Raw genomic sequence first — 21031 nt, 5'->3', positions numbered from 1 at the left:
GAGCCCGCTGGATACTGGGGAGGCTGTTGGCGTGGGAGAAGCCGTTGTGCGGCCGTTGGTCCTGAGAGGAGCTTGTGTGTGGTGTTTCTGTAGGTGCTCAACAGGAGGTGCGTCGAAGCGGCAGTGATGACAGGCCTGGCCCTGAACTGCCGCATAAATAAGAAGTCCCTGTTTGACAGGAAGCACTACTTCTACGCGGACCTCCCTGTAAGTAGGCTCTGTGGTCACCCCCAGAAGTCTTCAGAGCTGGGGCAGCCCCGCCTGGGGAGCCGGAGGGAGGGAGAGGGCTGCGCCTCTGCTGTTTTCTATCCCACTCTGGCCGTCTCAGCAGGAAGCTCGGCCCAGCCCTGATGAAGGCGGGTGCCCCCTGATGTTCGCCAGATTGGATGCAATTGTCCTGATTGCTGTCTCCTTGCTTAGTCTCATGCTTCTGGTGGCTCGCTCCTAATTGAACGGGGACTCGAGGAAACCCGTGTTGTTAGGCTCGGTCCGGCCGGGGAGTCTGGTGCTAATTGCCTATTAGGACAAAGGCTAAGCCTGTGGCTGATGGACGGTTGCTGCCCACTGTTGCTCTGTAGACACTGTGAGAGTGTCTCTCGTTAAAGGCGAAGTTCTCTATAACAGAGCTATCTGCTTTAGAGACATTTCTGTCATCTCCCAAGGAGCAAGTAAGTGGACAGTAGTAAGCAGAAACATGAACCTGAGACAGGCACGAACAGCAGTAATTGGCTGAGCAGGAGGCTCAGTATTCGCCTGCTTTTTTCTTAAAACTGGAAACTTTTTTTTTAAGAGATGCCGGTGTGAATGAGAGACAGTTTTTCCTAATACTGAGCTGGAACAAAACTGAAATGTTGAATGGGTTTCCCAAAATAATGTGTCGTTTGATCTGAGCCTCTAATAGTAAGTAAGACTCTCCTTTAGATTTAGAAACACAAGTGATAATGTCACCTCACTTGACGTTCCTTGAACTAAAGATTGAGGGGAGCTGATTTTTAGTGGGTAAAGGCAGGAACAAATAAAAACTATACAAATAAGACCCTAATTCTCCACCTGGAGCTTCTGCCCCCTCCAGCTACTAGCCTTTCAGCAAGTTTGACTCTGTAGGTTGAAACGAATTAAACTACTTTTTATCATTTTCTTTGTTTATTTTTTTTTTTTTTTTTTTTTGGTACCTGGGATCAAACTCAGGACCTTGCACTTGCCAGGCAGGCACTTGTGCCCCCGAGCTATATCCCCTGCCCCTCTTCATCTCTTTTGTTATTTTTCCAGTGTTGCAGATCAACCCAGGGCTTTGTACATGGTAGGCAAGTGCTCTACCACTGGCCTACATCCCCAGTTCCCCTTTTCTTCTAATAGTGATAACCAGTTTGGTTAAGGTGGAAGCATTACCAATATGACAAACATAACATATGTTGATTATTTATGACCTTCTGTTCTTTCTGACACATGTAGCTCAGATAATCTGCAATTGGTGTTGCCAAATATTACATGGGATGTCCTTATACTAAAAAAGTGTGTGTTTGCTTATCTGAAATTTAAAATTAATAGGGTATCCTGTATTTTATCTGGCAACCCAATCCAAATTTGTGTGATGAAAAATACAGTCAGTGTTTAAATTTAAAGACACATTTCAGCAAAAGATACAGTACCATTAATCCTTCTCAAGATACCAGCCATTTCTTGGAACACAAGATCCCGTGGTTCTCTCTGGCGACTTTCTGAAGCAGTTCTGGGAGTCCTCATTTATGAGTATCTTTAGCTGCTCTGTTTTGGCTGCTTTGACATCCTGAACTGATTCGAAACATTCGCCCCTCAGTCATTCTGACTTCGGAAAAGAGCCGGAAGGACACAGGACGAGACGCAGTGAATGAAGCGGATGAGGGCACATTGTGATGTTTTTATGAGCCTGTTTTTCCATCGGATAACTCTTAGCAGCCAGGTTCACCATATTTTGACCATACTGCATAAGGACACTCACTCACAGAAGAGGACTTCCAGTACTTCAGAAAGTGCTAAGAATGATGGGACTGGTGTGGCTGGAGTGACAGGGACTGTTTTGAGGGGAATTTATGGCGTGGTATCTTACTGTAACACATTCTTTTTAAACAAATGAAAACATTCACCATATATTTTGATCACACTTCATCATTTTGCAAATTGAGACTTCCTCTCTCAGTGTGGAAAATGGAGTCGGAATGTGGCCCCGAGGCATCATCGTCAGCATGTGGGATCTTGTCAGAAGAATCATTCTCAGGCCCCACGCCAGACCTACTGGATTAGAAATCCTTGAGGTGGCACTAAGCACACTGCTTTGACCAGCCCGCCAGCATTTCTGATGGAGTTAAGCTTGAAAAAATACTGCCTGCCCTAGTGATGAGGAGTCCAGACTGGAGCCGGGGCATCTGGGTTGACATGCTGACCCGGAGGCGTCCTAGATCAGTGTGTGGCTGTGGGCGAGGCTGTGGCCCTTCTGTGATTGTCCTGCTTCCCCTGGCGGTCATGGGCTCACACACGAGTGTGACATACTGGGAAGTGTGTCGAGCCCCCAAGCAGATGCCGCTGGTGACTTAGCCTTTGTCCTCTGTTCTTCTCCGATCCTCTGCATTGACCTGCTGCCTTCTTCATGTCTGCTGATGCATGCGTGCACGGGAAAGCAGCTCTCCTTTCCACGTAGAAGGAGGTCCAGGGCCTCCAGCGTGGTAGCGCTGAGTGTGAGCAGCGCCACAGCACTTTCTGGCTAGAGTAACAAGGGAAGCTGGGTCAGCGAGGGCCAAAGGAGTAGAACCAAACTCGCTTCATCACGCTGGCACCGGCTACCGCAGTGTTGAGCAGAGATGGGCGAAGTGCTTAGCCAGCGTTTCCTACGAAGGAGGCTCTGTCAGGAGCCCAGTAATGAGATGCAGAGTGCAGCTAATGAGCTAAATGAAAACAGTAAATTCTTCTCTTAGGGGCTCCTGACAGTGAGATTATTGTTATTCTCAAAAATGGCACTTTTGTGAGGAAGATGCGATTCATGTTGTAATTGCGGTGTTACTGGGGGTGAAGGGCTTGGGGGAGGTGAGGGGCGATGGGAAGAGCCGGAAGCAGTGTCTTTAAATTATGGCAGCAGTGCATGAACTAATCTTTCTTCTTGTATTCTTGTTCTGTTGTTTTTGTTCCAAGTAAGCCCTTCATTGTGTGACCCTGAAGGGAACTGTAGGCTGGAACCCAGCTTCTGGGCCTGGGGTGGTGACTGTAACTGTTGTTTGCTTGCATGCAGGCAGGGTACCAGATCACCCAGCAGAGGCTCCCGATTGCTGCCAATGGGAGCTTGTCGTATGGAGTGTTTGTGGGGAATAGGTGGAGTCACATGGCCACCAAGACGGTGAGGATCAAGCAGATCCAGTTGGAGCAAGACAGCGGCAAAAGCCTCCACGACGACCTGAGGTCCCAGACACTCATTGATTTGAACAGGGCGGGTAGGCTCTGAGTATTTTCATTGCCTTGCTTCTAGGCCCCTCAGTCCTTGGATTTTAGGCACCTTTTTTTCCTTTCTAGAGTTTTCCCAAACCAGCTGAAAGCACACACTAGAGTCTGACAGGAGGAGATCAAAGTATCTGTTAGTATTGGCAGAGCCAATGAGAATGTATGGCTTAAAGTATGATTACTGCTGGGCTGGCCAGTGACTCACCTTTCAGATCAGACAGGCTTAGCCAGTAGCCACAAATCCAGTGCTGGATATCCTTAAGCAAACATTAAAACAAGTGATCCAAAGTTAAGAATCAAAAAGTGGAGGGAAAGAGAGAACCGGTGTCGAGACTAGAACCACTTTGAGAGTCCTTCATTAATGCAGGGTTTTACCTGCTGGTGACACTGGTGAGCCCCAGCCAGGCTGACTGTGCCTCTTTCTGCTAGGAGTTGGCCTCCTGGAAGTGGTCATGGAGCCCGACCTGTCCTGTGGAGAAGAGGCGGCCGCAGTCGTCAAGGAGCTGCAGCTGATCCTCCAAGCCCTGGGGACCAGCCAGGCAAACATGGCAGGTAGAAGCCAGCGGCATGGCCTCCTGTGGTACCTTCTCCCTTTCTCCTTCTTGGGTCTGTTTGCCCCTGAGTTTTACTTTGTGGCATCTTGTATACTGAAGTTGTTTACATCTGTTCTCATCCTTTTCCATTCCTCCTTGCTTTTTTTTTTTTGTCTTCAGAATTTTTCTTGGCCTCCTTTCTGAGCCCCAAACCAAATAGAGACACTAACAGACAGCCACGCGGAGATACTGAGCCCAAGACCGTGAGTCACAGGACTCCATACGGCCCCCAGGTTCTTACCTCAAAGCTGTGGGGATTCAAAACACGCTCAAAATAATGTGTGTGAACACTTACATCTTTCTCAGAAAGAAGACCCCGTTCTTCAAGGATAATTCTTAGTTTGTGAGTTCTCTCTTACAGATAACTAGTTGCTACTTTGGGGAAATCTGTTTATTTTCTTTGTTTTGTAGAATTTTCATCCATGAAGGGTGAACTACCCCAGTTTGGCTACTACGTATATCAAGTTATCGTACATATCCCATAAATTTGTACAGTTAAAATGATAATTAAAAATAGAATTTTCATCCACATGCAACTGAAGCCAAATTATATTGGCTATGAGCCAAGATTAGCATTGCAAAAATTTTCTCCTTAGATCAGATCTTAAATTCAGTAGATATAAAGTAGGAAACTCAAAAAAACACTTGTCTTCTTCAGAACCAAGCAGACTAGACATTTTAGACCTTTGTAGACCGTATGTAGAATCATAAGCTTGATCAAGTTCAGTGTCTTCATGGCTTTGCTTCATTGGTCTCTGCCCAGGGCTCTTTTGTCCTCCTTTAAGCCCCTAAAAGCTAATCTCCCCGATGGTCTGTGTTTGTTTTCATTCTCCTGTGCTTTTTAAAAGTTTCCATCATCCTCGCAGCACACAGGCTCTGAATTTACAGTCATGTGTTTCATTGCACGCAATGCAGAGGTCGCCCTGTGTGCCCGGTGAGTCTCACGGATGAAGGTGGTCATCTTCCCGCCAGCTCATAGTACTGTGGACACCCTTACCACGTCACATCGTGTATTTGTGTGTTACAGAGCGACTTCTGAATTGGCAGTGTCATATTTGTCACATAGAATGTCTTACAAGCAACAAATTATAACATCAAAGCCCTGGTGCAAGTCGAATGTGAAGACAGTACTTGCTTACTTGCTGTTTTCTTCTTTAAAGACTGAAAAAACAGCCACATGAGTTTGAGTGACATAAAGGTTAGCTGCCTACGAGTTTCCTTCACAGAAATGAGACTCAGAGTCGGAGAATTCTCCGTTTTCCATTTATCACTCATGCTGCCTTTTTATGCACAGCACATAAATGAAATATAGACAGGTTGGACAGTTATCCATTAATGCGGTAAGCATTGATTATCGCTTTAAAAGTTTTTATTATTCCATTCTTACCCAGAATCACTGTGATTCCGGCATACCCTGTGGAATAATAAACAAGCCACCTGTTAGCTGAGAAATAGTCCCATCTGGGTCCTTGCCAAGAGATAAACCATCATGGCAAGAACTCGTGAGTCAGTGACAGCTGAGAGTGCTCATTAAATCTCATTTGTTGTGACACTTTTTGTTTCTTTTAAACTCAGATCCAGCAGTTTTGCTTCAGCACAGCCGCTGAGTGGCTCTGGTGGTTCTGCAGTGCTGTGGGGAGCTGAGGTCTGCCTGGAGTCCGCGGGAGCCGGCTTCTCAGTGGTGCTGTTAGCATTTAGCAGCCAGACTCCTTTGCTTACTCCTCTTCCCACCACCATAGGGCCGCTGGTCAGCACTGGAGATCGCAGCTTGGGAGCTGAGGTCACCCGAAAGTGGGACAGTGAGGACTGGTGGCCGCGGTGCTTTTAGAAGGAAGTGTACATTGTTCTAGGCTGCAATTGGTTGCATTTCCAGTAGGTTTGCTAATGAGCGTGGACCAGCTCAGCCAGGTTCCAAGTCATTTGCCGCTGTTGAGGTCCTCAAAGCAGTGTGTTGAGTTGAATGTAGGCAGAAGTAGGCCTACTCAGTTTCAGCGGTGGTAATACCTGTCAGTTGGAACTTGAATAGGTGCTTGTCAGTTCAGTGAGCATTTTAAAAAGCTGATTTATCATCTCAAACATTACAGCTTTCCTGGGAAACAGGTGGTGTCATACCTGTTCTACAGGTGAGGCAGCTGAGCCTCAGGTAGGCTGGCTTATTTGCCTGAGGCTCACCGACAGCACCGGAGCTAGGGTTTGAGCCCTGGTGTGTCTGACTGCAGGAGCACTTTCTTGAAGCAGGAAGCCTACTGCTTCCTCGAGTTACTGTGACTCAGAGACGCCTGCTTAGTGAGGCAGAATTGCAGTGTATGTCATGGTGCCCAGGACTCGGAGGTCCCAGACACGGGTTGGAATCCTGCCTGCGAAATTCTAGGCGTAGAAACGTGGGCCCATGATTCAATTTTTCTGACCCTCACTTTCTACACTTATAAAAGAAACTTCCAAATAATTGTGTGTGGAAAGAGAAAAGGAGAAGTCAAAAAGCAAAGGAAGTCATCAGCATCACCAGGTAAAGTTGAGGGAACAAGTCAGAGGCATGACTTTGGGCAAGAAAGTTTGGAATTTGATTTTGGAAGTGCTAAGTTTGAATGCCGAGGGATGTCCAAGCGGCTTTGTCCTGAAAGCTGCATTGTAGGCAGTGAAGGTGATAATGTATGTAGGACAGCACGGGGCCTGGCAAAAAGCCTGTGCTGGGTAAATGCTTTTATTAACAGTAGTAAGTAGGATGGGATTGCTTTTATGGCATCACCACTCATTTGGATGGATACGCTTAGTGAAATACGTTCAATAACATTTAGTCACTTTCAGCGTGGGATGGAGCTCAGGTAGAGCACTTAACTGGCATGTGTGAGATACTGTGAGATTCCACTCCCAGCACTACAAAAGAAAAAAAAAGGCCAGGGATATAGTTCAGTGGCACAAGCACCTGCCTGGCAAGTGCAATGTCCTGAGTTCAACTTCCGATACCAAAACAAAAAAGTCACTTTTTTTTTTGCTAAGTTTTGTTATTTAAGTTTTGGCGAGTATTGAGGAACCAGAATGAGATAGCTTGACAGACCTTCCTACCAAAGCCTCGGCCCCTGCTGTTCCCAGAAGCAGCTTTCTATCTTGATGTTATATTTCTGTTGTGGGAATGTGTTTTAGAAAAAAGATATGTGACTGCACTCTATCACTGTGCTCAGTGGTATAGTGTTTTTATTGTTAGAAGTCTTGGCTTCCAGAAGACAGAAATTGAGCTGGGTAGCGTTCTCACAAGGTGTGAATGCAGGCCCTCCCTCAGTGGGACAGAGCACACAGAAGCAAACCTGACTCGCAAGGCTTTCATGCACTTGAAGCAATTTAACTTAATTTGTTTAAAAGGTATTTTGTCTTCACTGGGTAGAGTGTCTTTTGTTAATGTTTGATTCTACATTTGAATCCAGGCTAGCGAACTGTCTTTTAACACTGCAGGGTACTAAATGATTCCTCTCAGGCATTGATGTAGTATGGTCTTCTATGGAAGAGACTAAAATTCATGCTTTTATCACTCTTCCAAATTAGAATTCTAAATTGTGAGAGATGGTTTCCTTTTTAAAAGCAAGTGAGTAATTTAAGGTTCCCTGTGTTTAAAAAAAAATTATCTCCCAAGTACAGAGATTTGGTTGAGCAGAGCTCAGCGTACGTCGCGTTTTCCTGAGTTTAATGGGCCTTCCAGATGATCTCAACTGCAGATTAGTCCTATTTAGACAGAAATGTAGAACTTATGGGGAACCTCCTGTGAGATGGAGGTTACTCCTTGCTCAGGAACATACCAGCACACTGGCATCTGTTCTTGAACAAGGTTTCATTTTTGAACTAGCTCCATGTGTCAGACTCAGCCCTAGGTTCTGAGAAACACCTTGTTCCTGCCACATGGAGCTTGAGAAAGCCCAACATGTAAACAAATAAACAGTCATTATAGTGATGAGTGCTTCAAGGAAATGCGTGAGCTGGTGTGACGCAGAGTAACTCGGAAGGTGACAGTGTTGCTTTTCTGGCCCCTCAGAAGCAGTGGCATTTAGTTAAGACGTGAAGGTCCAGCCAGCATGGAGCCGGGGGATGAGTATTCCAGGAGACAGCTGAGGCAGAGGACCCGAGTTGAGGAAAAGCCCAGTGTGCGCTCTGAAGTAACTGAGGTGACTGGGGCACTGTGGAGAACGCGTAAGGAGCTGTGGCATCGAGGAAAATCATGGAGGTAGGCCGGTGATAGATTACAGGTAATACCAGGAAGTGTAGCTTTTAGCCCAGGGGCTGTGAGTGATCCCTGAAAGGGCCTTAGGTAAGGGAATGATGTAGTCTTAATAATGTTTTAGAAAACCGCTCTGCATGCTTGCGGGAAGTGGATTTCAGAAGGAGAAGAGACGTGTGGAAACCATTTGGGAGGCTTGCAGGAGTTTAGACAGAAGATGACGCAGTTGGACAGCACTGGTGACACTGGTGATGGAGAGATGGGGAGGTTCAAGGTAGTTTGTAGAAGTAAGAGGATTTGTAGCAGGCTGGTGCGGAGATGGGAGACAGGAAGCAAGAATGCTCCAGGACATTTGAGGAGGAAGGTGGTATGTGCAGCGCAGTCCAATGATAAGGGCAAGAATGACTCTGTGAAGGGCCACTTAAGATGCAGTTTTGGAAACTGAAATGCTGCCGAGGTCTACTGGGGAGCTCAGAGGAGAGGTCTGGGCTAGGGAGGGAAATTTCAGTGTCAGGAGCTGTGGTGGATTGACAACTAGTGGTCAAATTGGAATACCCAGCTGAACGGAGTCAGTGCGGTGCTGGGTGTGGAGGGGCCCACCTGAGGGTTGTTGCCAGCAGCATAAAAGGAGATCTGGAGGGGAAGATGGTGTGCTGTTGTTTCTCCTGGAGAGGCTTGTGCTGCCTTTCCTGCTGTGAACTCGGCTATTCTCATCATTGGAGAAGCTCAGGACCTCGCTGTTGCCGAGGATGGCTGCAGTTACCTTGAGGGTTGCTTCCTGGCTCCAGTGCAGATCCCTCAGGCTGCGGGCACAGGTCCTTCATCCCGCTGGTACAGACCTTGTAGCTTCCACCACTGACCTTTTGGCCTTCCCAGTGCAGATCCTTGTTACAGACTTGTATGAGACATTGCCATGGGCTCCAGGCCTTCATTTGGACTCGTGAGGGACATTGTTGTGGGATCCAGGCCCTCGGATTCTTTGGGTCTCCGCTGTGTGGGCAGATCTCCTGCATTCTTTTGCATTTGACTTTTTGGGTGACTATTATAAAATAATCCCTATAAATTATATGTCCTGTATTAAATCCTTTGCGTTGTAAACCCTGAGTCCAACAGGAGCACAGAGGTTGTAAGGTTGTGTTTAAAACCCCTGAAGAGAGAGCATGAGAAGGGAGCCTTGAGTTTGGATACAAAAGAAGGCACCAGCAAATGAAATGGAAGTAGAGAATACAGGAAGAACAAGCAGTGGTGCTCAGGCAGAGGAGCTGAGGTAGGAAGATACCCAGGAAGAGAGGATGAGTGGATGAGCCATGTGCCGTGGAGGTGTCCAGTACCAGAAGACAGTGTGTCCTGCATCCGTCAGTTTGGCAGCCAGGAGGTGGCTGGTGCCTCAGAGAGGGGCATTACCAGAGCGGTGGGGACAGAACCAGGCTGACGTGGGCCTAGGAGTCAGTGGGAGTTGAGATGTGGGTACAATATGGGCAACAAACAGAACTTGTTTTGAGAGGATTTCTTGAGAAGGAGAGCAGAGAAATAGCAGCTGGATGACTGATGTAATGAGAACTGGGCTCAGGGGAATAGGTGTTTTGGCTTTTGTTTGTTTTCTTAATGAGAAATACTGTTGCTTTTGAACACAGCCGAGGGGATGCTGAGAAAGAGATGGATGACTGCTGCAGGGGAGGGCTGAGAGAAAGAGCAGTGTCCATGAAAGCAGGAAGGTGTTTAAAGCGCGGGCCCCTCACCCGGGTCCCTCACCCGGGCCCTCCCATTTCAGCCTAGAGATGAGGTTTCCTCAGCATGGACGGCCTGTGTGCTCTTCCCAGAGGAGGCTCCTTACAGAGGAGGTGGTAGAAGGTGGTAACACTTTGTGGGACCTTGGGGGGGGGTGGGGGGGGCAAGCAGAGGGGGAAGAGAGGGAGAGTCACACTGGTGAGGAGAACACGTCAGCGGAGTAGACAGGAAGGTCTACGCACTGCTGCCCTGACTGGAAGGTATGCAGAGTGGGAAATGTAGGCCATGCCTGCCAGGTCAGGGGATGCCGTGAAAGCCGCCATTGAGCGAGTGAGCGGCGGGGATGGCAAAGCCACATTGCGGCCACTGAGAGTCAGAGCCAGCTGTGTGACTGGACAGGGGCCCTGCTGGCTGACAGGAATCTGTGGGCCCTCAGCTGGGCCTGCTGTGCCGAGGCCTGGGCCAGGATGGCAGATCCGAGGTGCTGGGAGCGAAGACTCGATCTACGCAGGAGCTTGGCCAAGCAGTTCCCAAACCGGGCACTTCCTGTGACTCAGAAACACACAGCTTGTTCAGAGTGATCTAGAATGAGGGGCTACGGGGTTTTTGTAAAAACGTTGAGAAGTCAGTGCTGGGGAGAACAGCTGAAAGCTGTCCTCAGGCTTTCGGAGCCATAGGGTAGCTGAGCGGATCCCCTCGTCTGCGGTGAGACTGAGAGAGCCACGGCTCAGCAGATTGGAGGATGACCGAGAACCCGTTCCAGGGGGCTTCTTTTCTTGGCGTGGAATTTATTTGTACTTTTTAAATTTAATATGATTTTGTTGGAGAATCTCAAAAATGAATTTATTTGGCACTTCAAAACACTCAGGTTTGATGGATTACTTTTTAATATAAAAGAGGCGGGACCTACAAAGAAAAACAAAATCCAACATTTAGTCCTCTCACTCTCTAAATGAAATTGGAGAACAGAGAATCCGAGCTTTACTTCATAAGGTGTGAAATGTGGTTATTTCTTATCTTCCTCTCTCTATTTGTCTTGGGATTTTTGCCTCTTCTCTTCCTCAGGAGTCTTTAGTCCTCTCCACAAATTCTGCTGCTTCCTTAGGGGTTGCGGCTTCTGATCTGGAAGGGCTTTCAGGGGCAGGGACAGTCCCCCCAGGACAGGGTCAGCCCCTCAGTCCCACCGCTGCGTCCCCGCTTCCTGTCTTCTGGTGCAGCAAATCCTTATGCTCTTAGGCAGCATCGGGAGCCTTGTGCGGGAGGAAGAGATTATTGCAGTACAGGACCTGGAGGGAGGAGGAGGGGAAGAGCCCAGGTTTCAGCTCTCGCCCTTGAGCTGTAAATTCTCAAGGACTGTCTATAAATCTCCTGGAATCAGCGTTAGAAATCCACATTCCATGCGAGAGTTCTGGAGGGTTTTCGCGTAATCATTCATGAGCCCCTGCCAACCACCAACCTGGTTTTGACACTTTGTAAAAGAAATTCAGAATAAAACTGCAGAGTAAATCTCTACCTTAAAAGTATTGTTCTTATTTAGCATAAAAGAAATTAGATTCAGCTGGTGTATCTGAAGCTTTTCTCCTGTATGTGCACAAGTACACCTGCGTGGACCCACACACGCATAAACACGGGAGGGCGCCCCTCCGATGCACAGGCCCCCAACTGCTCTCTGGAATGGAGGTGGAGGCCCAGCCGCGAGCTTCAGGACGCGCCTGCCTTCTCTAAGGCTGGGTGGCTGTGGTACAGCTCCCTTCATTCCCTCCGCTTTAAGAAGACCGTGCTGCCTCAAGGATTTTCTCCAGGTTTTCTTCTTCCTGTCTCTCCAGAGGGCCAGCTGAGAGTGGATGCAAATATATCCGTGCATCACCCTGGGGAGCCGCTGGGCATCCGAACCGAAGTGAAGAATCTCAACAGCATCAGGTTCCTGGCCAGAGCCATAGGTGAGTGTCTGCTGTGCTCCTCCTGTCCTGTCTGTCCATCCTCACCTGCTGGGTGACAGGCCCCCTGAGTGGCTTATGAGTGACCACTTTGGTGTTCAGTTCTGTGGACAGTGGCTCTTTCGCTGGTGCTGCCTCTGCCCCCGCCTGCAGCTGTGGGAAGCTGACAGGTCAGCAGAAATGGAGGTCAGGCCTGGTCTTGTTCCCATGGGCTCCTATCCTGGTGGCTTCCTTGCCCACGCGGTCCTTCCCCGTCACCTGTCTCACCCAGACTTCTTATCTGCCGGTGAGCACGTCCAGGAGAGAAAGGAGACGGAAGCCACAAGCCCGCCCGAGTCCTAATCTGTACAACTCACACCATGTCACCTCCAGCACATCCTATTCAGAGCAGACTGAATTCAAAGCAGCCTCAGGACAGAAAAGATAGACTCTAGCTCTTCCTGGGAGGATTCACAGAATATTGTGTCTGTGTTTTGCCATGGGCCGCATTCTTTATAAAGTCAAGTTTGTTCAGTTCGTGGCTTGAACTGTATGAAATCATATTCGTTTGTTTTAGATGGGCCATAGTGTGGCCTAATGTTCCTCTGCTTTGTACTCTTTTCTACTAATAGGTCGCACGTGCCTGTGCAGTCAGAGTCAGACTTATTGGAACCCCATGCTGTGTTCATGGATGACAGATACATAATTGAAATAGAACAGGGTAGAGGATAAACGTCTGAGCAGTCCCATAGAAACCAATGACTGTGACTCTGAGGGGGTCATCTCAGGTCTAAAAACCAGTTTTTTTAAAAAACCAAAGATGTCTAGAGAGAAAGGAGGAGTCAGGGATGAGTTTAAAGTGCGTCCCTTCAAGAGTGTACATACAACTAGACCTCTGAATATGTTGCCAGAACACTGCCGTAGGGGAGATGTTTAGTAGAATCCTGGATCTTGCCAAGAGAAATGCTAAAAGCAATGCAGAAAAGATGATTCTGGTCTGGTATAAAATCTCATCAGCCTGAACCCAAAATGATCAACCTCAGTGAAGACATTTGGAGTCCACAGATGTCCAGGAAAACACCGTAAAATGGTCAAGGAGATAATTTCTGGGAAGGGGAAGGGAAAGAAAAGGTTCCCGTATAAATGCAGACCAAAGAGGGTGCCCTTCTGTCTCTGGAAGGGGATATAGTCCATACTTCTGCAACCACGCTGTGAAGCAGGGACTCAGACTGGTCACCCAGGCTTGTGAGGGGGAATCTGGGGACAGGAGGATGAAAGTTTCAGTTCACCTTAGACACAGTGGTGTTCTGGGACCCGTCACTGTAAGGAACCTACAAAAAGAGCGAAAGTAGATTCATCTGCAGTGAGTTACGTTTCTGGCATCCCTAGTGTCCTTTTGTCCTATGAAGTTCCCTTTGGAGCAACAGTCAGGAACCTACCTACAGCAAAACTCATCCTGGGGCAACCAGCGCTTCGACGTCTTGGGCTTATTCTCCAAGCCTGGCATTTTTGTATCACCTTTTTCCTCGCTATGTTGGACCTTGTGGCCGTGATCTCATGTGAGAGCTATGGAGTGGGGCAGGCATGAGCCAAAGTGGGCATGTTTGGTGTTACTGCTGCTTAGCAGTTTAGATCAAAGCATTTGGATCTGAGCAAGGGAAGATGGCGTATGGCAGAGTGAGGAGTTAAGGGAAGGTTTATTTTCATAAGAGAGCTTAGCTATCTATAAAATGGGGGTGTGAGTCCTCTCTCTAAACATTCACATTTCATATGTCATTTTAGGGGGTAGCAGGGCCCCTCACAGCCCATCCACAGGTCCCAGAGTAAGAGTCCCTGCTGGCACCAGTCCTAGCTCTGCAGTCATCAGACCCACATACGGGTCTTAGCCTTGTGTCTGCCAAATTGTGTAATCTGTATTGGATTGCTTACTCTCTCCAAACCTGAGTTTTCTCAAAAAACTTGGGGCCATTTCCAGCATCAGTGTTCTGTGATGGCAGTGAAGAGAAAATACAGCATGCAAGGGAAGGGTTATTATACACAATCTTCCTAATTATCCTCTGACTTTAAGATTGAAAAAGGTTTCTAATTATTGCCTGAATTGATTAAAGGTATAATCAAACTATGATACTAAATTATTGTTTCTTGTAGACCATGAAATTCAGAGGCAAATCAATGAACTTGAGAGCGGAGGTGAAATTCTGAATGAAACTCGCTCCTTTGACCCCAAGCTGGGGTGAGTTTGCATTCCTAAGCACCTTGAATACAGTGGGTGGGCAGAGAGATCCGGGCTCAGCCACAGACCTGCTTTGTGGCCGAAGGGCTCCTTAGCTTCCCTGCACTTGGCTTTCCTCATTAGCAAGCAGAAAACACTGTCGCCCACAGGGGTATAATACTCCTGTATTATAAGACCCAGACTTATTTAGCAGTGCTTGGTCATAGTCCTAGATTTCTCTCTTCCAGTTTCCATGCTTTATAAAAAAAATGTTTACTTTTAAGTAATCTCTCAGACCTATACCAGCTTAGGCTAGAGGTAGATAGACTAAAACCTGGTTGCAATTTAGACCTAGCTCTGACCTTGATTTTCTGACTCATTTCTGAGGATCTTATTCCTTAAGCAGAGTACTGAAAACTCCAAAGCGTAAAATCTTGAGCTGACCAAAGGCTGGAAACTTGACTGAGCTGTAGCTCAGTGGTAGAGCACTTGCCTAGCACATGCAATCCCTGGGTTCCATTTCCATCGCCACAAAAACATTTTTTTGACTTGGAAACAGTGAAGCAATTTATTGCTGATGGCAAGTTGAAGAACTTACATTTACCTATGTCCCCTTACAGGTTGGGGAAACCCTTTTAATCATCTTTCCCCTGTAGTGACAGGTATCACGGATAAACAGCATACAAAGAGAAGAGCTTTGGCTCACACACAGGGCAGTGATTGTAGTCTGCGGTTGGTCAGCCCCGTCTCCTTGGGCCTGTGCTGTACATCATCGCAGGGAAGCGGGAGGGAGACCAGGTTCCCGCAGAGCCCTTCATGGGCGCAGCTCCAGCAGCCTGCGGGCCTCCCCCCAGCCGCCCCTGGTAAAGTTAGACCTCCTCCCAGTAGCAGCAAGCTGGGAACCACACCTAGCACCACTCCTCTGCCTGTGGGGTGGCTGTACTGTGAGGAGCGTCTGCTCAGTGTTTTCTTCTCTGACTGTTACAGGTGCACCGTGCCAATGAGGGACAAGGAAGGAAAGCAGGACTACAGGTGACCACCTCTCGTGTCAGATGTTATTACCTACTGTGGGTATGGGCACGTTTCAGATCCATTCAGAGATCCTGATGACCCTGGAGACCTCGTAGGAATTACTTTTATTGTTATTATGTGATGGAAAATTAGTGTGTACACTGGGATGTGTTAGCCCCAGAGCCCCTTCTTTGATGGGATTCGGCTTTTGCAGACACTTATTCACTTGCTTCTGTGTCAGAGCTGCTGTAGCTGAGCAAAGAGGATGCCATTTGAGGTCGGTGCCCTGGCCTTTCTTGTTTTTACCTTCAGCAGCAAATTCTGTAATGCACTGAAGTGCCCCGCGTATGTCTATGTTAATGCAGTTCCCTTCAGACCTCGGGGGATGCTATTTCATTGACAGAGTAAACAAGCTGGAATTAATAGAGGACCTGTGAATAAAGCCATTAGTAAAGATGGGCTTGAGACAAATTGAACCTCTCGCTTTTTCCATTGAGTTGAGCAGGTTGGAAAGACGGAGCTTTAAGCAGCAAAGTTGCTGAGATGAGCCCACATCTCCTCTGTGAGGCGCAGGGCTGCCCGTGCCACTGTGGCCGGCAGGACGGAGCACGTGTAGCCCTCACCCCAAGGAGTCCTGGCCTGTCTGTGAGCTCCTAGTTCAGGCCATGTCTTGGAAGAAACTTCTTTGTTCTTCACTGCTGCTCCCGGCCGTATTATGCTGCTTTCTCATGGGCCATCATTAGAGTTTTTGTCTAGATGGCCCCCAGAGCCTCACTCAGCCTTAGACAGGGCTTTTCCAGAGGTGGCTGAGTCTGAGTATGTGATTGATTTATGGAGCGGTGCTGGGATTAAGGGTGTGTGATTGCTAAATTGGCCTGCTCATTTGGTTAGGCACCGCCCTAGTCCCAGTAGCCTCGATAGAGTATAAAAGGGGCAGAAAGAGGCTGTTAAGGTCCCTTGTTGCTTTGCTACCCTCTGCCCACTATGACTCTTTCTCCTCTGTGAGGCCTGTCTGCCTTGGAGCCAGCCCAGTACGGACTGAAACCTCCACAGACTCTGTGAGCTAAATAAACCTTTTCTCCCTTAACTCTGGGCGTCAGGTGTTTCGTCTCAGCAGTGAGAAAAGTAACTAAGACAAGCATGGAGTTTGCCTTTTAATTCAGCCAGTGGCTTCTGCTCCATCGTCCAAGTTGGTAGTTTCAGGAAGCCTCCTTTTGGTTTCCTCTTCTCAGAAGCGAGACTGCTTCGTGGCAGAGATCTGGCCGTGAGTTGATGAGCCGCTTGCCTCCTAGTCTGTTACCTTCGAACCACGATTTGGTCTTCATTATCCTGCTTTTACGGGAGCCCCTCGACGATTATGGGCAGAGAGAAGACATTACTGCTGGAATGGCAGAGAGCAGGGACGTGTTTCATAAGATATATGCGGTGGTTCGGCATCATAGATATTTCTCAAAGTCTTTATTCTTTACAGCAGCTTCAGATTTACAGCAAAACTGAGTGGAAAATAGAGTTCTGATATACTCACTGCCTCCTGTCCAACCCAGCGCCCCTCCTTAACGTCTTGAGTTTGTGTGGTCTTTTTGTTACAGTGATGAACTGATTCTGATAGCTCATTATTCGCTAAGGTCCATAGTTCCCACGGGGGTTCACCCTTCGAATCGTACATTCTGTGGGCTGTGATGTGTGCGTAGTAACACATACCCTCCGTGACGGCGTCACGCAGAATTGTTTCGCTGGCCTAACGTGTCCTGAGCCCCACCTGCTCACGCCTCCCTCCAGTGTCCATGTTACGTTCAGGCGAAATCTTTACATGCTTAGACCTCTCGAGGAGGCCAGTTTGGAGTTTTTCTTTGACTTTTTGTTTGTTACACAGACATTGCAAGAAGCAGGAATTAAAAAACGGGAAAATCACTTCTTTTCCTAATACATAAATTGTTCTCCTTTGGTCCTCTTATTTCCAGCCTGTGTTTTGCGAATGTACTTTATCCATGATTGTAAATCAAAGTGTGGTTTAGCCCTGTGTTACACTTATTTCACTCACCACTGCTTTACAAGCGTGGGAGGTGGCAGGTGTGGTGACTTGGGGACTTCGCAAGCACCGTGCACACAGACTTCCCTGGGAAACAGGGAGAATGGATAGACTAGGACATTCAAAAATACTTGCAAGTAACATAGCATCTGACTCCGGAGACATTCATATCAGAGGTAGATCTGTGATTCTGAGTAGTCCAGATACTCCAGATTCAGGTCCTGTCTGTTCTCTCTGCCTAGGTTTATGCCAGAGCCCAACCTGCCTCCCCTGGTGCTCTACGACACAGCGTCTCTGCCCGCGGGTGCAGATTCTCAGCAAGTGATCAATATCGACCAGATTCGGGACGCGCTACCCGAGCTGCCCAGTGCGACCCGGAAGCGGCTGGTCCAGCAATACGGGATGCTGCCCGAGCACAGCTTCGCACTGCTGGTGGGTACCACGGGGTACACGCACTTGGTGGAGGAGGGGCAGATTTCTCCCTGAGTACTTAGGGCCTTTCAGGAGAGTGAGGCGCAGTAACCCTTGCTCACTGCCACTGCAGTACACGCTCCTCAAACAGTGTCACGTTTTCCTTTCTCTAGCGGAGATGTGAACAGCTGCGCACAGCAGCCTTGGAGACGGGAAGTCAGTCCAGATGTTATGGATGAGTACTTTTCCCATGTGTCTGCAGGACAGAAAATCAGGGTATAGGGTTTCTAGACATCTAACAGCATCAAACCATGACAGGGTCTGGCAGGATGCTAGGTCCTCAGGCTGCCCCTGTGTTTTATCAGTTGTGGAAGTAAACGTCTACTCCTCACAATGCAGGAAACGGACTACAAGATTCAGTCCTTTGGGGTTTGAGGTTGCATCCAACGGGGCCACTCGAGAACCTGACACCACTGAAATCTGCTTAGGGATTTTCCACCCTTCACAGAGCTAAGCTTCGTGGGTTTCTTTGTCATAGTGATATTAAAGTGACACCACATCCGTGAGTGCAGCGTTTTGTCACAGTTGTTGTCTTGTCCGTGAAAGGAGGAGGTGGAAAGCTTTGCAGCTATTGCTTGCAGGGAGTGAGTACAGGCCGCAGTCATCTTTTGGAGCAGCAGAATCTGTGGGAACAAGGGTTTTGCTTTCTGTGACCAATAATAACTACATGGGGTGTTAGATACACATATTTATCTGTGTGTAATGCACCTCAGTAGCAGCAGCCTGGCGGTTCAGAGGAAGGTACGCAGCTCACTGGGCTCATCCGTGGTTCTCCTTAACCTCAAGAAGCATCCAGAGTGCCTCACATGAAAACTCCTCTTTTACGACCAGTAATGACTAGGTACAGTCTGTTATTTTCTAATACTTTAGACAGACTTGGTCACCGCCTCCCGTGGGCTGCCACCGTGTCTCTTTGAGACATCAGTTCTGTCACTGCACTGTAACGTTGGCAGTTCTGCCAGCGCATTGCAGTGACGTTTTGGAGTATCTTTCTCAGCACTCTGAGGACAGCACTGCTTCCGTCTCTCAGCACAGATGAACACGGCAGTGTTCTTTATGCCCACTCTCGGATGTAGGAATCCATCCCTCGGAGTGCGGTACAGAGCAGCTCTTAACCTGAGCCTCCTACGCTCGTGCACTTCGCCCAGTCTGCTAACAAACCTGAGCTTCGGTCTTACACTTCTTCCCTACCGTCTTCACCAGTGAACTCCCAGCCCCTTGCAGTAAGTGCTGAACCCCACACCCGCACTTCATGCCTCTTTGCCAGCTTAGATAGGGATGGGGAGTGGGGCTGGGACTGCTCAGCCTCACAGTTGCTCACTCCTTTGCGTTTGGCCTTTGACCAGCTGAGGAAAAGCCGGTCCTTTGAGGCAGCGTGTGATAAACCAAGGTTTCATGGCCGTGTCTTTCCGCAAGACTGTGACCTGAGAGAAGCTGCTGCTAAATATGATGTCCGGAATCCTTTTATACACCGCCTTTCTCCACAAGAGAAGAGAAACGACCATTTCAGGTCTCTCTCAAGCAACAGCTATTTCTGTGCGGGACTATTTCAGTGTCTGAAAATACTCATCTTCAGAGAACGTTTCCGAGATTGTTCTGCTCTAGGCCACGACCGGCATGCTCTGGGCTGGTGGTTCTCGTCATTGTGTTTGTGTCCCCGTCTTCATTCATGCATCCTTTGTGGAGCCAAAACCTAGTAGGCTTTGAGCAAATGTTTCCTAAATGGTGACAGACAAGTGAGTGTATGTTTTCATAGTTTATTTAAGCAAGCCTACCTTGGATTGTGGTGTTCAGCCCTTGGGTTAGCCTCTGCTGTGTAGCAGGTACTAGGGCAGAGGTGGGGGTTTTTTGGTTTTAAGATTTTTTTGTTGTTGCTGTTGCTGTTGCCTCCCTAGAGTTTGCGTGCGTACCTGTGACCACAGCCACCAGCCCGGCGCAGACTGTCACTGGGCTGAGAGGGGAGCCTGGGGGAGGTGGCAGCTGACTCCATGGGGACAGCAAAAGAGGGCTTTAAGAAGGAGGTGATGCTTTAAAGCCTCTGTTTTTTTTTTTTTTTAAAAGAGACTTACTCTCTGGTACCTTAAATGCAGTTTATTTTTATAGGTTCCAGATAACGTATTAGGTAATTAATTTTTAAAAAGTCAAAGGACTAGTACTTGAAGTTTCCAAGATAAATGAGACTAGAACAAGATAGGACTGGACAGAGAATGTTTCAGACAAATTGTTTCCCCGAAATTAGGCAGCCTGAGCCCTTTATGATTCTGTAATCATTGGAAGCAGAGTTACTCATAACATTCCCGAAAATGATATGTTCGTGTTTTTCTCTGCCTTCATCAGAAGCACAACAGATTGCTGAGAAGGGCAGATGCACAAATCTAATGAACCATCTTTCAATTTAAAGAGTGCCCAGGAGTATTCATTAAATAAATAGCAGCCATGGAGGTGTGCTTTGCAGGGGCGCTGCTCCGCTCCCACTCTGCCTTTGGATCACCTGTTTAATTAAGCAGTGTGCACAGGCCGCCCCCATGTACAGGCCTCACCCACAAACAGCAAAACTTGGGAGTTTAACTCACCTTTATCTCGGTCTGCATCTGCGTTGTGTTTTGCGGTAAGTAGTGAATCATGTATTGTTAGTATGATCTTTGCTATTTAGAGAACTCTTAATTCTTAGCATCAGGCACACAGCAGGCCTGCATGACTGATGGACACAGGGCAATCCCAGGAGCAGTAGTGCTCCTTGCGAAAGCCATCCCATTTCCAAAGGGCATGTGCGGAAACCTTTCAGGCGATGTAGCTCATCCGGCTCCAGGCGAGAAGCCCCGGTCAGCTGCTTCTGCCACATCACACTGCAGGTGACTTGGTCTGTCTGACTGTTGCATTTTGAACCCATTTCATTAGGACATTAAACCATTCTGCATCTGAGTTTCTTTTTTAGACCCTCCCGAGAATCCCATTCTGAAACAAAACCTAAAGTTTGTTTTCTAGCTACTGGGGACTGAATTCAGGGCCTTCCATATGCTAGGCAGGTGCTCTACCACTGCGATACATCCCTGGTCCACTTAATTTTTTCAGACAGGGTCTCGCTAAGTTGTGCAGGCTGGCCTCAAACGCGTTTCCCCTTCCTCCGCCTCCAAAGGGCTGGGATTGTGGGCAGGCGTGTGCTACTGTGCCTGGTTAAAAACAAAAAAGGCAAACAAACAACAAAAAAATCCAGCTGGGTGGGGTGGCGCACACCTGTAATCCCAGCACTTGGGAGGCTGAGGCAGGAGAATCGTGGATCGTTGCAAGTTCGAGACCAGCCTGGGCTACAAAGTGAGCTCAAGGCCAGCCTGAACTGCATAGCGAGACCCTGTCTCAAAAAGACAAAAACAAAAACAGCAACAACAAAAAAAAACACACATA

General features: G+C 48.0%; 1 protein-coding gene across 1 annotated transcript in view; it reads left to right on the top strand.

The window, feature by feature from the left end:
- Positions 1-21031, top strand: part of Gatb (glutamyl-tRNA(Gln) amidotransferase, subunit B) — an 83629-nt gene that overhangs the window by 28008 nt on the left and 34590 nt on the right. Inside the window, exons 3-9 of the mRNA XM_005400896.1 lie at positions 94-207; positions 3260-3458; positions 3895-4017; positions 11817-11930; positions 14055-14139; positions 15106-15150; positions 17401-17590. Coding sequence (XP_005400953.1) covers positions 94-207; positions 3260-3458; positions 3895-4017; positions 11817-11930; positions 14055-14139; positions 15106-15150; positions 17401-17590 — 870 coding nt within the window. The remainder of the gene's footprint in view (positions 1-93; positions 208-3259; positions 3459-3894; positions 4018-11816; positions 11931-14054; positions 14140-15105; positions 15151-17400; positions 17591-21031) is intronic.

This window comes from Chinchilla lanigera, unplaced genomic scaffold, assembly GCF_000276665.1.
Source record: "Chinchilla lanigera isolate Chin_1 unplaced genomic scaffold, ChiLan1.0 scaffold00070, whole genome shotgun sequence".
NCBI lineage: Eukaryota > Metazoa > Chordata > Mammalia > Rodentia > Chinchillidae > Chinchilla > Chinchilla lanigera.
The sequence above is the reverse complement of the archived record's forward strand: the minus strand, read 5'-3'. Positions and strand labels throughout refer to the sequence as shown.